Source organism: Xenopus laevis, chromosome 4L (assembly GCF_017654675.1).
Source record: "Xenopus laevis strain J_2021 chromosome 4L, Xenopus_laevis_v10.1, whole genome shotgun sequence".
NCBI lineage: Eukaryota > Metazoa > Chordata > Amphibia > Anura > Pipidae > Xenopus > Xenopus laevis.
Genome location: NC_054377.1, coordinates 41,651,583 through 41,668,144, shown reverse-complemented (window position 1 = coordinate 41,668,144; position 16,562 = coordinate 41,651,583). Strand labels below are relative to the sequence as shown.

General features: G+C 36.9%; 1 protein-coding gene across 2 annotated transcripts; it reads right to left on the bottom strand.

Annotated features, from left to right (window-relative positions):
* Positions 1 to 238: 238 nt before the first annotated feature.
* On the bottom strand, positions 239 to 14,134 carry tppp3.L (tubulin polymerization-promoting protein family member 3 L homeolog). 2 transcript variants are annotated; one of them, XM_041589441.1, is made up of 4 exons: positions 13,859 to 14,134; positions 4,818 to 5,014; positions 4,155 to 4,308; positions 243 to 1,517 (listed from the first exon to the last, which is right to left on the bottom strand). In XM_041589441.1, the coding sequence occupies exons 2-4, from the start codon at positions 5,003 to 5,005 to the stop codon at positions 1,329 to 1,331; spliced, it is 531 nt and encodes a 176-aa protein (XP_041445375.1). In that variant the 5' UTR covers positions 5,006 to 5,014; positions 13,859 to 14,134; the 3' UTR covers positions 243 to 1,328.
* Positions 14,135 to 16,562: the final 2,428 nt, after the last annotated feature.

The window sequence follows — 16,562 nt, the reverse complement described above, 5'->3', positions numbered from 1 at the left end:
TAAAATTTCTAAAATGCATTTGTTTATCATATCTGTGGCATTATGTGCCACATCAAATCGATACGTAAACTGAAGCAGAAATATTACAATACGTTTTCTACTTCTTAGCAACACTAGACCTTACTATGTGAAATCCATTTTCCATGTTAGTCTTTGTTAATGTACTTCACCTAATAACAGGTTATTTAAATCTAACAAAATATGACATTACAAAAATATAAACTGCAAATGACAACAGTTACATCATGCAGCATCCATCTTTATGACCACAGTGATCACAGTGATTTTGCATACAAAAGAAACAGAATTGGGTTGTATCATAGTTATTTCAGTGTATTGGAATAATTTCTTGATCCAATGGGAGACGAAACAGAAAAAACCCAACATCAGGATTATTACATGTTAATCAGTGCTATGGCAATCCTAGTTTGACATTCTGGTTGGTTGTTCATGGTCCAGGAGCCCTGTATAGAGGTATCACAGTCAATGTTAATCAAGCTGCAGATTTGTGTTCATGCAAGTTATGGGAAATTTGCATTCTTGAGTTGGATGGAACCATAAGATACTTATATATATATATATATATATATATATATATATATATATATATATATATATATATATATATATATATATATATATATATATTTATATAGATATTTATATATGAACATCCTGATAAATATAGGCTACATGGGTAAAGACACAGTTTGATCTACATCATAAAACAACATTTTTAAGGACTATCAAGCTATAAGTGCCACAGTATAGGTAGAACAGGAAACACCAACAGCCTCATTCTTGAGCCTGGTTGATGTTTCTTAGCGCATTTAAATGGAGTGCTTTTTGTTCTGAACCAATGACCCTCAGCACCCCTAACAGGCCAAAAGCAGTCCCACATAGCACCCACAAAAATGTAAACAACTCAATAGAACTGAGAAACTCTTATATTCTTAACACAAACTCTTTTAAAAAAAACATTTTATAATATATTTTATTTGTTTACAAACAAAAATTGGATCTTGGTGAGCACTAAGAAGAAGATGCAGTGATCTATGTCAGTGATAGAAATGCTCTTATGGTAATATCTAAACTTCAGCCTCAGGTTTTAAGAGTGCCACTACACAAACAACATTTCTAAACTTTGTGATAGTGATGAGGTGAAGGATAATACCACTGGAGAAATCATCACCTTTTCACTGGTCTTATCTGGGTGCTAAGAAGGACTGCTTTGTTTAAATTTAACCCCATCACTGCCACAAAGGCACAATTTGCCATTCTAGCAGGGAATAGGTTAATAACTTAATGCAAATACCCCATCATGCACTTTATTTCTTCACTTTGGCATCATAAGTGCCAGCAAGTTTGTAGGAGCCAACATATCCTGTGTTCTCCACTATTGTTTCCCGGCCACTCTTTCCCTTCCCTTTGCCAGTCTGGTCGAATCGCTCCTTGTGGGATCCAGTATATTTCGACGTGTCTGTTAAACGATCCACTGCTCCAGTGGCTGCAGCTTTCTGCAAATGAGAAATGTGGCATAAAATGAATATATATATAAATAATATATAAAATATATATTATATAAATAATAAGATTCCAATTGACGGCACTCAATAGGAATTTGCACAAAAAGGATATTAAAGGAAAAATTTAAGGTTTATTGTGTGGGATACAATAATCCTTACATTATTGCTTTAATATCATTTTTGAGCAAATTCCTGTTGAATGACGTCAATTGGAATCCTGTTGTGTTGTATACACGAATGGTCTGGCACCCAAGTTTCGTGATGTTGGGGGGGTATTTACTAAAACTTGACTTTATCTTATTTTATATATATAAGTTGACCTAACTCCCATCCACAAATTTACCTCATGTATTAAATTATCATCTCAAAAAAAAATCGGTGTGGAAAAAGTTTCAACAAAATTGAATGAAATTGAACTCAAATTTTTCAGATAATTGTACGAAACCCAGCACAGATCACAATATCTTCAAATTTTAAAAGGGACATCTGCCATAGACTTCTACATGACCTTGAAAGGTTTTAGCTGGAGTATTTTCGATTCTGATTTTTTGCAGCTTTGGGCAGGGGTGCTGCGCCAATGAGGCTAGTTGAGAAACTCACCTTAGGAGGTAATGCCCCACTAGTTACCAGGGGCAGCAAAAATGCAGCTCCCGGTTAACTTTTAAAAAATTCTATTTTTTTCCCTCTAAAAATGTGTTTTCCCCTTTAAAAGTTGACCAGATAAAGGGTTTTATACATAGTAACATAGTAAGTTAAGTTGAAAAAAGACACACGTCTTCAAGTTCAACCTTGGAACTCTATTTTAACCTGTCTAACTACTAGTTGATCCAGAGGAAGACAAAAAATCTGAAGCCTCTCCAATTTGCCTCAGAGGGGGAAAAAAATCCTTCCTGGCTCCTTATGGATGTGCGATCCAGTCTGGCATTTATATGAAAAAAAAAAAAATTATATATATATATATATATATATATATATATATATATATATTATTTTTATATATATATATATATATATATATATATATATATATATATATATATATATATATATATATATATATATATATATATATATATATATATATATATATATATATATATATATATATATATATATATACTATTAGGATATCAGCACTCACAAAAAAGCTGTAACTGACTGCCTGGGTGCGATCCTTTAAAAGCAGAATATATGTAGTCCTCAAGAAGGAGCACTCGCAGGTCTTACAAAGAATCAAATGCGAGTGCTCCTTCTTGAGGACTACATATATATATACTGTATCAATTTATAAAGAATCCTTTATACTGCTGTGTCAGAAATACTTTTATCTGTGAATATGGAAGGAAACTTAAAATTTCTACAGAGAAAGTAAGTCAAAGTCATTCGAGCACATTTACTAAAACTCAAATCTATCTCCTTTCTTTTATGAAAACAAATCCGACCAAATTCCCTTCCATGATTTTAACTTGTTTATCAATAATTTTTCTCTAAAAAAATTGGAGTGGCGAGACGTCCCCACAAAATTACCCGTCAATTCGTATTGTACAATTGACGCTCCAAAAAAAAAGATCACAATGTCAAAAAACAACTTCAGGGAATTTGGCTTTTGGGCTATTGGCTTGGATATGGCATCGACAGGTTTGAGATGGAGTATTTTCAGATCTGGATTTTTAGCAGCTTTGGGGTTTGTTTTTGACCAGGAAAAACATTGAGGTTTAATAAATGTACATTCAATATACTTGAATAAATACGACAGTAAATATATACACAGTAAATTGACAAATACCAACAGTTCACTGGTTTAGATCTAGTGACTGAGGAAACCATGAGCTGTAATTGACTTTGGTGTTCAAGAAATCACTCTTGAATTGTTCTAGCAGTGTGTATGAGGGCTTTATTATCTAAGGTAAGAAGAAATTCACTGGCACACAGGAATATTAGCAGCAGGGCAAGCCCTTGCAATTTTATTAATGCTGCTGCTGATATTCCTGTGTGCCAGTGAATTTCTTCTTACCTTGGATGTGAGGTGGCCAATTCCTCTATCACTGGGCACCAGGAGAAACTATTTGACCGGGCTGTGTGAGGTGTGCGGGTCTCCAAACTCGCTTGGACCTCATTATCTAAGGACAGGTATGGGACTTGTTATAAAGAATGCTCTGGACCTGGGGTTCTCTGGATAATGGATCTTTCTTTAATTTGGATCTTCTTACTTTAAGGGGCAGATTTACTGAGCTCGAGCGAATGGTTAGAATGTCAAAAAGTTCCAATTTCGAAGTAAATTTTTGGGTACTTTGACCATCTTCGACTTCGATTCGAATGATTCGAAGTAAAAATCGTTTGACTATTCGACCATTCGATAATCGAAGTACTGTCTCTTTAAAAAAAACATATTTTCTGATGAGCAACTATCCTTTCCATTTAAAGATGTAGGCATTGAAGTGCTATTTGTCAGACCTCTTTTATATCTGATACTGCTATTGTATGTGGCTATTACCCTAACACAACTTATCAAGGAAAGTAGCTTTGTAATTGTTATTTAGTTAATTAAACAGATTTTAACAATCTATATATTACTACTATTATATTAGTATCTTATAATAAATGTAAATGATAATAATGACATCATACCGTTATACCAGCGCTAACAGGTTCCTTCCCAGCTACAAGCTTGCAGATAGCCTCATAGGCTTCTTCCTTACTCTTCCCTTTGAACCTCTTTGCAGACAACTCCTCTAGAGCCTTCGTAAACTCTTCATAGGTGATCACTCGGGCTGATTTTGCTCTGAAAAAGTCAACATATGACTTTAAATTTCAAACATATCTGACAATTCGATTTTATCATGGTGATGGGGCCTCTCTGTTTCAGTCATATATGGGCTGCTAAAACCTGCCAACTTGTTCCCTCTGGACTGGGTTGGCAAATTAATGGTCTATGTATGGTGACCTCGAAAGAACATTATTTTACCAAAAATCAGTCACATGTCTGACAGGTTTGAAAAGTCTTTTGACTGAGGAGTATGCAGATCTTGTCCTAAAGGTCTCTGTTGTACTCCCATAATCACAAACTATATAGCAGTTTTTTTCTTAGAAACAACTCTTAAGTGTATATATTCAAAACAAAGTGAAAAAATAAAAGAATTGATAATCAAAATGAATTCTCAGATTTACATTTGTATATATATATATATATATAATCCACTTAACTCTATATGGGTTTTATCTAAACATTGTGGTCAAGTGTTTTACAATATTGTACGGATTCTTAAATAAGTTACTGAGGAGCACACATACTTTACTTTGGAGAATACAATGTCCACATCAGTGCCAGTAATAGCTTTCCCATCGTTGACTTTGCAATCTTTGCATAATTTTGACCAGTTTTTTCCGGTCATTTCTTGGCCTGTTGCCTTGGTATCACCATAGATGGCGAATTTGCGGAAACTGTCTTCCAGAGAGGTGATATCTGAATTTTCAGCCATGACCTTTATCTGAAAAATGAATAATGGAATATCACCTGCCATGATTTTTAGCTTTATAGGAAACGTTTTTTAAATTAAACTTAGAAATACACATTTTAATAGTGCCTAAACGGATCTCATAACCGGAAACCTATTATCCAAAAATCTCTGAATTAAAGGAAGGCTATCTCTCATAAACTTAATTATAAGCAAATAATGAAAATTTTGTAATGTCTAACATAACAGCAAGAATACTACATCCAGCTTTGCTTTGTAGCTCTCAGTAATTGGTTACAGCCTGGTAACCAATCAGTGACTTGAGGGGGGACCACCTGGATCATAGCTTTTTGCTTTTATATCTAAGGACTGCAAACTCACTGAACAGTTTTGTCCAAGCTGGTCCCCCTTAAAAGTCGCTGACTGAGAGCTGCAAAGCCGAAAGTTGTGTTCTGTTAGCCTTCTGCTCACTCCAACCTTTATAGATGACAATGTTGGCACTTTTATTAGAAAATAGCACCAAGTTTCCTTATGTATCCTATTTTTTATATATATGGACTTTAACAATTCTACAACAACTAAATTGAGATTATGCAGGCCTTATATTCTAGAAAAGAAAACGTTTTAATCATTTTTTATCTCCATATATAGAGTATGTTTTATCTTCATATATAAATCTTTATGCATAATAACAGAAATTAATATTTCATTTTCAAGGTTAGAGGAACAATAATGTGGCTTAAGGCTGTTGCCACACCAGGCTGATTTTTGGCCTTTAGATAAACACAGGCTGTGAATCAGCCCCTATTCCTACATTAGCCTAACCCTGTGACTGCAATCAAAGCCACGGAGTTGGCACAGGTGCAGGAACATAAAGCACATATTATGATGCTGAAATCAGCTCTATTGTGTTTGGGGATTTTTGAGTTGTAATCAGTTGTAATTGTGCTTAATGATATTGTTATGTTTTGGATAGCTGAGGATGAGTAGAGTATAACAGTGCTTTATTAGCAGAGTCATGCAGGCATTACACAACAGTAAGCTTTCACTTTCACTTTTAAGCTAACAGGAAGTATGCACAGTAACTCATGTAGACAGTGACACCTGCAGGCCATTTGTATTAACATCACATATATCACTTGGGTGACATTACTAATGGAACTTTCATTTTAGAAAATGTAATGTATCCCCTGTTGTACAAAAACAGGATATTAAAAATCAAGATAAATACTAGTGATGTGCAGGTCAGGCTTTTCACTGACGGCAGAGGGAAAATGTGATGGTGCTGGTGAACAGAGGGGATATATGCAGTACAAATAATGTGGTTTGAGTGGGGGAGATGTGCCAACTTATATACATGGTAGAAAAATGAAGGGTGTATATATACTTCAAGTATTGTTTAGCAGCTTACACTAATTATGCAATGGCCCTATTTGAAAGTGGACAAGGCAACCTTGCCAGCACTCCCCTCCTACGTATATGCCATTTTCTGGGGAATTATTATGCCTTTCCTTGAAGAAGCAGCATTTGATAGAAAATGGAAGACTCTTTTAAGTCAGTTTGGAAATATTGCTTATGGAGTAGTCACCTTGCAACCGACCAGCAGTTCATCTCATAGTCCTTTAGTACAAGCTAATGTTATCCACAGTTGGTATTAACCTAACTCAGCTGTACTAAAAGGCAATGTCCTCATTGCAGTAAAATGGCCACTTTAGAAGCACTCCAAGACTATTCAGTGAGCTATTTCATAGGAGTATAAATGTTCCCACACTAAGAAGCAGCAGGAAATGGATTCTTCAGATTAGCTTTCCCAGCTTCATTAAATAAACTTTGTAAGTATTAGAACATTTATTGTCATAAACATTTATATTTGTTTCTTTCTGTTTATATTCATGAGCAACTGCCTCTACTGACACCCACTGACACCCACTGACACCCACAATTATGGTTCAGATCAATGGCCCAAATTTTTTCTGGAAGATTTGGTTTTGTTGCATCCACATAAATAAATGATGATGATGGTTATGAAAAATATGGTTTACATATATTTTTAAATATGCTGGCTATGAATATATCTATCAAAATGGGGAATTTTAAGTTAAAATATTATTACAAGTTTTAAAATGTCCAAGGTCCTATTGTGGGTCACTGTACATGGACCAAAGAAAAGCAGTCATTCCACAAATTAGATAAATATAATCCATGACAGTAGGAGACATTTATAGAAGGGTAATAAAATGAATTGCCAAAATGGAATCATGCCACGCAAATAGATTGTTGCTACTGAGAAACCAGTACCTTAAATATACACCTGGCACTGGAACCTCTACAAATATTTCAGTTTGCTTATCTGTTTATTTCATGAATTTAAACATACAAATAAAGTGAAAGAGAAAGAATAAAACATGAATGACAGAGCAGAGTTTAGTCATCCCTGCATTTAGAAAATAAATAAACATAGTCCTATTAACGGTTGGCTCTGAAGGGTTTTGAACGTATTATCTCTCCTAAGATTAAACACATGGAAAAAATAACTGAATAGTCAGATTACTCTGACATACATAACTGGAAGATCTTTGTGATCTCTAAGCAGAGAAGCAGGCGCATACAATTCTGGGTCTTGAGATGGCTGGGCTTTCTGTTTTGGCATTTCATCAAATCACCCATTAGAGTAACCTGTGCACAGCCCTAATGCAGTACCTACAGAATGGGCAGTCTTTTAAATACCATGCACATAATGGTCCTCTGAAACATCCTTAAAACTATATAATATAATTATAAGCTTTTCTACCCGCTGTTTAGTGTTTGGACATAAACAGAACCTGCAAGTTTCCTCTGGGAATCATTCTTTAGAATACTATTGATGCATGCATAACACATAGGTACAGCAGAAAATTAATCAGAGTTGGGCAGGTAGGGGGGATTAAACTATTTCACGTACACTTTCAGAAGTCCATTTAACTAATTAAATATACCAAGTGCTATAATTTGTCCAATAAAAGCAGTGCAAGCAAATATAAAAATCGGAGTTAATGCATTGCCTACACTGGCTTGTTGAAAGCTGTTCTGCATTACTTCCTGCTGTAGCTGTTTATAGCCTTGGAATGCATAAAGAAATAATACATCAAGGGCACCATTTATTCTATTCTAAATTGTGGTGGTACATGCGTTTTGTACTACAACTATACTGTCTGGAAACAGCCTCACAATGTAATAAGTTTCTTGTGCACCCACACTTCATCAAAATCATTTTCCTTTATTGGCTTAAAAAATATCATATAGTGTCATGGAGGAAGCCAGTAGCAACAGCTACATAAATGTTTAGATCTGCATTGTCTTGATACTTCTGGTTTTCCACACTGTTGCATGATTAAAGGCTTCAGCTAAACAATGTTGTGGCCAAAAATGTTAGTGTTTAGTGTTTGATGGGTATTCTGTTATTCAGAGATTGATTTAATTGTCAACAGTTACATAACAGGATGCCAGTGCAAGATGAACATGGTACCTGAACCGTTATACAAACAAAAGCGCAGTTTTCATGCACCTCCATCCAGCTACCACTATACTGTAATTAGACAAATAGCACCCACTACAAATATGTCAAAAAACAAAAATCCCCAAAACTCAGAGAAAATCTCTATTATGATTCACTTGTAACAGTCTAATTTGTGAAATTTGTGAATGCTACAGTATATATTGTACCGTGCTACATAATACAATAAATAATGCAAACACTGTACAACAATTCCCAGGATACTGAATTGTTAGAAATAAATGACATTGCTGATCAAGTCTCAGCCTTGATCCTATAAAATGCAATTGAAGCAACCTAAGGCTGCAATGCGATCTGGCTAAAATTAAAATTATGACATCACTCTAGCATGCGGCAGTTTAGCTCCTGTGTGTAATAAAAAGCAGTGGTGGGAAAGATTTTATAAATGTTACAAACCGTAAGATGTCCTTTGACCTTTTTCATCTTTTGAACTAGCGTGGCATATACACCCCTTTATTGGTTTAAATAAACAACATGATATGGGAAGTCAGCGCACACAGTCATGTTCTTTATTTTATATATGAGGATGCACTTGCAAGCAATGTTTGCCAATAATGTTTGTGTGTTTCATTTAGTAGTAATGTATAAAACATGAACTTGAACATGAATACTGCTAAAATATAAAATTACTTGCTGGGCACTTGAAGAACATTTGCCCTTGCTCTAATTTCTCTAATCTCTTTCTGACAAAATATAGGAAAGCTATGAGCAAAAGGGACAAGTTATAAAAAAAAATTGGAGAGCAAAAGAGCAGGAAGAACAGAATGAATAGGAAAAGGGTACAGATGGAGAACAAGGAATGCAGAAAGTGAGGTAATTGACTGCAGAAGAGGAGAACAATACAAAAAGAAGGAAAGAAAGAAAACTAGAAAGCAAAACTAGTTGAAGAATGAGGGAACTGGAGAGGCGTGAGTGAGAAAGACATAGTAGAAGAAACAGATAACATAGGAAAGAGCAGTAGAAAAGAAGAGAGCATAAAGATGTTTGGGAGCATAATGGGAAAGGAACGTCACCCACTGGGATACAGATTGCAGATGTAGGTAATGAAAAGGTGAAAACAATAAAAGATGGTTGAAATACTGAAATATGCACTCACATTTGCCCTGAACCCCACCACTACTAAAAGCAGCCTTGATCTTGTGTTATTAGGGTCCCATTCCTCCAACACCTACAAATGTTTAGGGCTTAATCCCATCTTTCTAAATTATTTGCTTAATGTATATTTTTGAGAACCATATACACCAGAATCCTAAATGCTTAATGGCCCTGCTATGCAAGCTGTTGGAGCTTCCATATTTCCATCATAGCCACTGTTTCTTCTGCAGTTAAACTGATGTTTATTGCCTCATACCAAGTGTAGGACCAGTAAGGCCATGTGCCCTAGAGGGACCAGTACCTCTAGAGAGAGATAAGTCAGGGAGCAGGGACCCTGTGAATGTGGCCAGCTAGAGATAGGATGCTACCTGTAATAGTATTCTCTAGCAGAGTAAGATAGGTAGGTTAAGTAGCAAGAGCAGCTTGGCTCCAACTAGAAGGGATAGCAAGGAGGTAGCTCTCCCCTCAAGCAAGATGCTGGCCTGTAGTAAAGGGACACAACCTAGTAGGGAATTAGGGCTAGTGAGTTCCCTGATCCAACGTGTGAGGATCCAGGTCACGGTGCTGAGATCCTGATGGTGTATCTATCCAGGTGTTACGCTATCACGTCAGGGGGGTTCCACTTTGCTGTCTTTAAGGGAAATGTTGTAGCCATGTCATGAATATCTGCTGGGGCCTCTGTGGATTGTAAGTACAAAACCTGTGGATCATTTGTCTCTGACAAATAAAAGTTTGTTCTGTTTGACTGCAAGAACCTCCTGGCACCCATTTCTTTATTGGTTTATGCACAGTAGCCTGTGGGAGTTGTAGTTGCACTACCCATCACCTTCACTTCTTCCAATTTGCGAAGGCCTTACCTTCATCGTAAGAGTCAAGTGTAACCCATGCTCTAGTTTACTAGCTGGTGATTAACCCCATTGGCCTGTGTAGCCCAAAATGTGTTAAACCAAGTTTCTACTATCTGACTTCTAGCCCCATGAATTAGCATACTGTACAACACTCTAATCTTACAGCTACTACTATGGTTAGGTGTTCTGTCTGTTGGCAGATATAGCAGCTGCATCTTCATCTGCAGAAATAATGAGGAAATACTGAATTACTGACTTTCATGTTACTCTGAACTGGGTCGCTGTAACTCACATGAGAAGGCTTAAACGCTACAGACCAATTCTGCGGCATAGGTTTGAACAGCTAAATAAAGTATACAGCCAGCCATCAGTTTGGCCCTGATTTACAGCTTTGCAGCTTCTTATCATTCCTGTAACTGGGGATCTCAAGATCGGATGAAATGTACTGGATAGCTGCTGGCTTAAGGGCTGCGTTCCAAATGATCAAGTACTTCTGATCAGTACTTCTGTTTATTTAGCAGTTCTGTTCCTTCACCTGACTGGGTTGTTCTGATAAACCACTCTCCCTGCTCTATGACTGATCACACATAGGGAGTCTGTTATGTGTCTAAATATTATAACCACATCATTGTTTATATCTAATTAAATCTGTTTTCATAAAAGTAAGTCAATATATTACCACCACACCCACTATACATGGATACAGATCCCAGCAGTCTCCAACATGATTTGGCAGTCTGAGGATGCTAGGACTTCATTATAGCAGCAGAAGGCCACATATTTCCATTGTAAGGTTGTAAATAATATAGATTTTTCCTGGGTCACATTGGATCTGGCAGCTGAGCAGTTAATATGTACTGGCTGTAGATAGCTGGTGCCTCTGTTTGTCTGCAGATTCGCCACAACCCTACTGAACATCCCTGTGGGCCCTGCAGGCAGATCATGTCACTGCTATTTCTCATCCCTTGGATCTCCATGGCAACAGTTTGTAATGGTGTAAGCAATGTGTAACTGCAAGTGAACTCAGGGTGGGAGACAGTCGGGCTCTTTCACACAGTGACTGGATCAGAATTGTGCCATGTGAGTGCATTCCTTCTAATGAAGCCACTATTTAACTCTTTAATAGCAAGCAGAGCTGGGTAGAAGAAAGGTGAAGATTGAATTTACTTTAGAATTCTAGTGATTCACAAAGAGGAATAACAGCCCCTGAGACTGACACAGCAGATGTTCTTCTATGAAACAAATATTCCCTATGGAATGAGATAGATTATTCCTGTTAAATGATTTATCCTCTCTGGTTCTAAAGGGATAAGCAGCACAAAGGTGCTAAAGTGCAGTCCCTGGTTATAAGGTACATTATATATTCACTTGCTTTCTCTCTCTCAGACTTAGGGCTCTTACTGACGAGCGTTTTTACCTGCACTCCCCTGCGTTCCGTTTTTCTGCGTTCAGCCGCAGGGGAGCGCAGGAATAGACGCATTACATTTTTTCGAATGGGGCTGTACTCACACAGACGCGTGTAGGCGCCGAACGCAGGTTGAGACGCAATATGCGTTTTTTTCCTGCGTTTGTCGCCTACATGCGCCTGTGTGAGTACAGCCCCATTGGAAAAAATGTAATGCGTCTATTCCTGCACTCCCCTGCGGCTGAACGCAGAAAAACGGAATGCAGGGGAGCGCAGGTAAAAACGCTCGTCAGTAAGAGCCCTTAGCATTTAATAAATTCCTAATAGAATAATAAATGTGCTTGTTCTGCTGGTCTGGAAGCAAATTGGAAGGGGCATATTGGGTGTGGCACCACAGAGCGAATATAGAAGATTCTACTTACAGCTTTCTTGGCTGATGCTGTTGGATTGCCATGGACTATGCCATTATTTTCTCTACCAGCACACTTGGCACTTGCAGACCGACAACATAATATCCTTTAAGCAATGCAATATACCTAATAAAAACTCACTTCTATATTCTCTTATACATTGCAACTGCACATTAAATCTATTATGCACAATAAAAAAAATACAATATATGAAACTATATCTAGCTCTATTTCTGTGTGCTTATCCCATAACCCGTAAGATACACACAAAAAAGCATCACACACATGTCAGCAGTACTTGATGCACATGTGTAACATGTAGCAGAATGTTCAGTAACATTAGTAATCAGACCAAGCAGCCAGAGCTGTGTAGTATTATAGTGCTGGTCAGGCTTACTTTACTAATGCAGTGTCACGCTTGTTCATCTACATACAAGGCTTGTTTGTGTGAGATATTTAGGTGTTTGCTGAGTTGTGATGAGTTGTACTTGGGAAGAGGATAGATGGATGCCACTACCAGGACACTTTGTGAATACTTAGCCGTGGAGAATGAGGTCAGAATCATCATTAATTTATACTGTGCCAGCATGTTATAGAGCACTTTATGAGATTTTGTAACAATTTGGGTTAATGATTACAATGATTCAGCATACAAGTCTTACAAAATAATAACAGGATTGGAGGTAAAAATAGTAGTACATGCAGAAAAATAGAACATTCCAAATTTTTGTGTTACTTACACATGCACTTTACCTTCTTGTTATATATATATATATATATATATATATATATATATATATATATATCTATATCTATATCTACAGCGGTTGGTGACTGCCAGAAAGAATATAGAGTTGCCACCCACATAAATACATATAACAGAGACACACAGACACAGCTGTCTTACACAGTCCTGCCTATCTACAAACTGTATATAAATGCAGTGAATCTGTAGTTCTTCACTGCTGTGAATAGTAATGGACGCAATCTGTAAAAGATGGAGGACTCTGATTTTCAGTTTTAGAATTCCTTAAATTATAACAGCAATTTTGGAAGTATTACTTTCCCACCCTGCATGAACAGATGGAGAAAAGAGTCTTCTTGCTACCACACAGTAGCTGGGAGACAGAGATAAAAATAATCCACATTAGCAGGCAAGTGTCTCTGAAACAGCTCTGGACGGCACAGTGTTTACAAAAAAAAAGCATGGCTGAGAACAGCTTCAGCATGTAAAGCTTCTATTCTGGAGGGTATCATTATCACACACCGCTGGCTGCTACTGGCATGTCAAAGGATGTTTCTTCTGAGCAGCAATGTTTGCAAATTAGAAAATACAGGCTATTGCTAGCTTTTTATAGGACATCTTTCTTAGGAATGCACAGTCCTTACTCTACATGCACCTGTAAAAAGCGTTTTAGAATATGGTGTTCTAAAGAACAAGAATTTGTTATCTCATTGCCATCACAGTTAAATTATGCTAATCAGGTAAAATACGTGGGTTATCTTGTGAAGGAAAGGATGTGATATGTTATATGCAGGGTTCTCAAAAGAAGAATCTTCTCTTACCTCCTGTTTGCCTGTGCTCTGCTATAGACACCTCCTCTCCCCTCCTGGGCTGTAGAATGAAATGCTGCTTTAAAGACTGTAGGGCTATTATCTTCTGTTTATTCCTGTATCCATAGAGACATCCTGTAAAACATCAAGGGAGTGTAATATAAATATAAATGACCAAGGTCATTTAGAGGCATAAGAGATGCACCCTCCTTGCTAGAGCAGGCAAGATTTCACTTGATAGAATCTGCCATACAAGTCACTGGAAGAGGTTCTTTGTAAGAGGGGTGTGTCATTCTGAACAAAGACTGACAATTAATGCTAATGCTTCAATGGATAGGCTTTTAAACTTACGTTGTGTCAATCTCCAGCCTTCTGTCTGAATTATGCATTTCCAAAGGATTTGCTTAAAAGAGATTTCTAACTGAAGAATACTTTGTCAGTGTTATTTAAAAATAATATTTCACTCTGGATTTTGAAAGAACCCCTACAAGTTAGTAAGGATATTCAGTGCTAAATTTATCAGCTTTAGTTACCAATAAATCATCATTTTTCCCAGCATGCTCTTTATTGAATGTTCCTGCACCTCACTGTCTGTCAGTGTAAGAAAATATGGTAATTTGTACAGCTCTAGCAGTCACACAAAACCCTTGTTTTTCCCACAGTTCCAATATTATTTACAAGTCAGTCTAGAAAGTGCAAAGGACAATCTTACAATATGAGGACTAAGATGGTAATATCACAGATGGATCAGGCAATCCACAAGGCTGATTTTTATTAGCTGCAAAGTACAAAAAAACAACAGTGGTGCCACCAAAATTAATCAGTATTAGTAGATGTGATGCCAGGTGCTTGTTCTGCTGTGCACTGTTAGTAAAATGCCTTCCTCACCTTTATTGTATTTGAATCATAGGAAAATGGCATGTTTATTAAAACAGGGAGTAAACCAGCATTCCATTGTTCTCTCCAAAGCATAGATGTTTAAAGGGATAGTACAGTGGTCTTTCCCAAAGCAGAACCATGAAAGATAATTTATTTCCAGTTTATCTTAATTAGGCAGTTTTCCTGTTTCTGACTGGAGTTTTGTGCAGGGTTACCACAAACACATTGCTGATATTAGGAAATGACCATTTACATGTTGAAGTGGCAATGCAATGTTGTTACTGGCAAAGGTATTATGAAATGTGCAGCAAATTATTTAAAAGTTCATGTCGCAGGCACCCTCTCTACTGTCATGTAAGGAAAGCTGTCATCTGCACCTCTATTGCAAGGTTAATGCAAAACACAGATAGGCACTGATGTGAGTGAAAGTGGAGATGATACACAAATATTTGATTTCATTACCTCTCATGAGTCAATCATGAGCTTGGCATCCAAAGTCAACTAGATGAAAGTCTTTAAAGCCATGGGTAGAGTTATGTCACGAGATATCTAGATGTGCTGCCCTGATACATGCACAGAATGCTTTTGGCTACTCCTTTTGTATCGTGGAGGGTTTATATATTATTATTATCAGTGTCAGGCCCAAGGTTTAATGTTCCCAAGACAAGACCATTCTTCACCCACTGGGTGTACATTTGCAAGTGGTACAATTAACGCACCATTTACAGAAGGGTGGAAAACAGCGATAGACAGGCAGCAGAGGTCTGTGCCTAGCCCCACAAACCTGCCTCTTCTGCCTACTCTTGATTCCAGTCTTTATTATTATTAGTTCTATTTAGATAGCACTGGCATGGTATGCAGAACTTTACAGAGATTGTTCACCATTTACATCAGTCCCTACCCCAGTGGACCTTACAATATAAGGTTCCTATTAAATTCACACAACCTAAATTAGTAGCGTTATCATCTTGAGCCAATTTAAGGAAAACTATACCCCCAAAATGAATACTTAAGCAAAAGATAGTTTATATCTAATTAAGTGGCATATTAAAGAATCTTACCAAACTGGAATATATATTTTAGTGAATATTACCCTTTTACATCTTTTCCCTTGAGACACCATTTCATGATGGTCTGTGTGCTGCCTCAGAGATCACCTGACCAGAAATAACACAGCTCTAGCTTTAACAGGAAGAGGTACGGAAGCAAAAGACAGAACTCTGTCTGTTAATTGGCTCATGTGACCTAACATATATGGGTTATTTGGTGTGTTTGTGTGGACAGTGAATCGTACGATCCCAGGGGGTGGCCCTTTATTTTTTAAAATGGCAATTTTCTATTTAGGATTACCCAATGGCACATACTACTAAAAAAGTACATTATTATGAAAATGGTTTATTTACATAAAGCAGGGTTTAACATATGAGCTGTTTTATGCAATATCTTCTTATAGAGATCTACATTGTTTGGGGGGTATAGTTTTCCTTTAATCTACTTATATGTTTTGGACTATGAAAAGAAAATGGTGCATGCAGAGTAAACCCACCCACTAAGGGCGAGAACAAACATTTTTATTACACAATGGTGATTTAAAAAGCACCGTTTTTTAGTTTCCCTTAAACTGTAGATTTGAGTGACTCTTAAAACCTTGTCTGTGAATTATAATTTCTGTAAGTGGAGAAATAAGTGACATATTCACAGTCTGGCAGTGCCACCATGCTTTTTCTTGAAAACACTTTTTCAGTGGATGCTAGAGACAAATAGCCCAAACAGCAACCGCTTTAACCTACACAATGGATTACATAATATTTGCTCAAGCAGCTGAGATCTGTTTCAC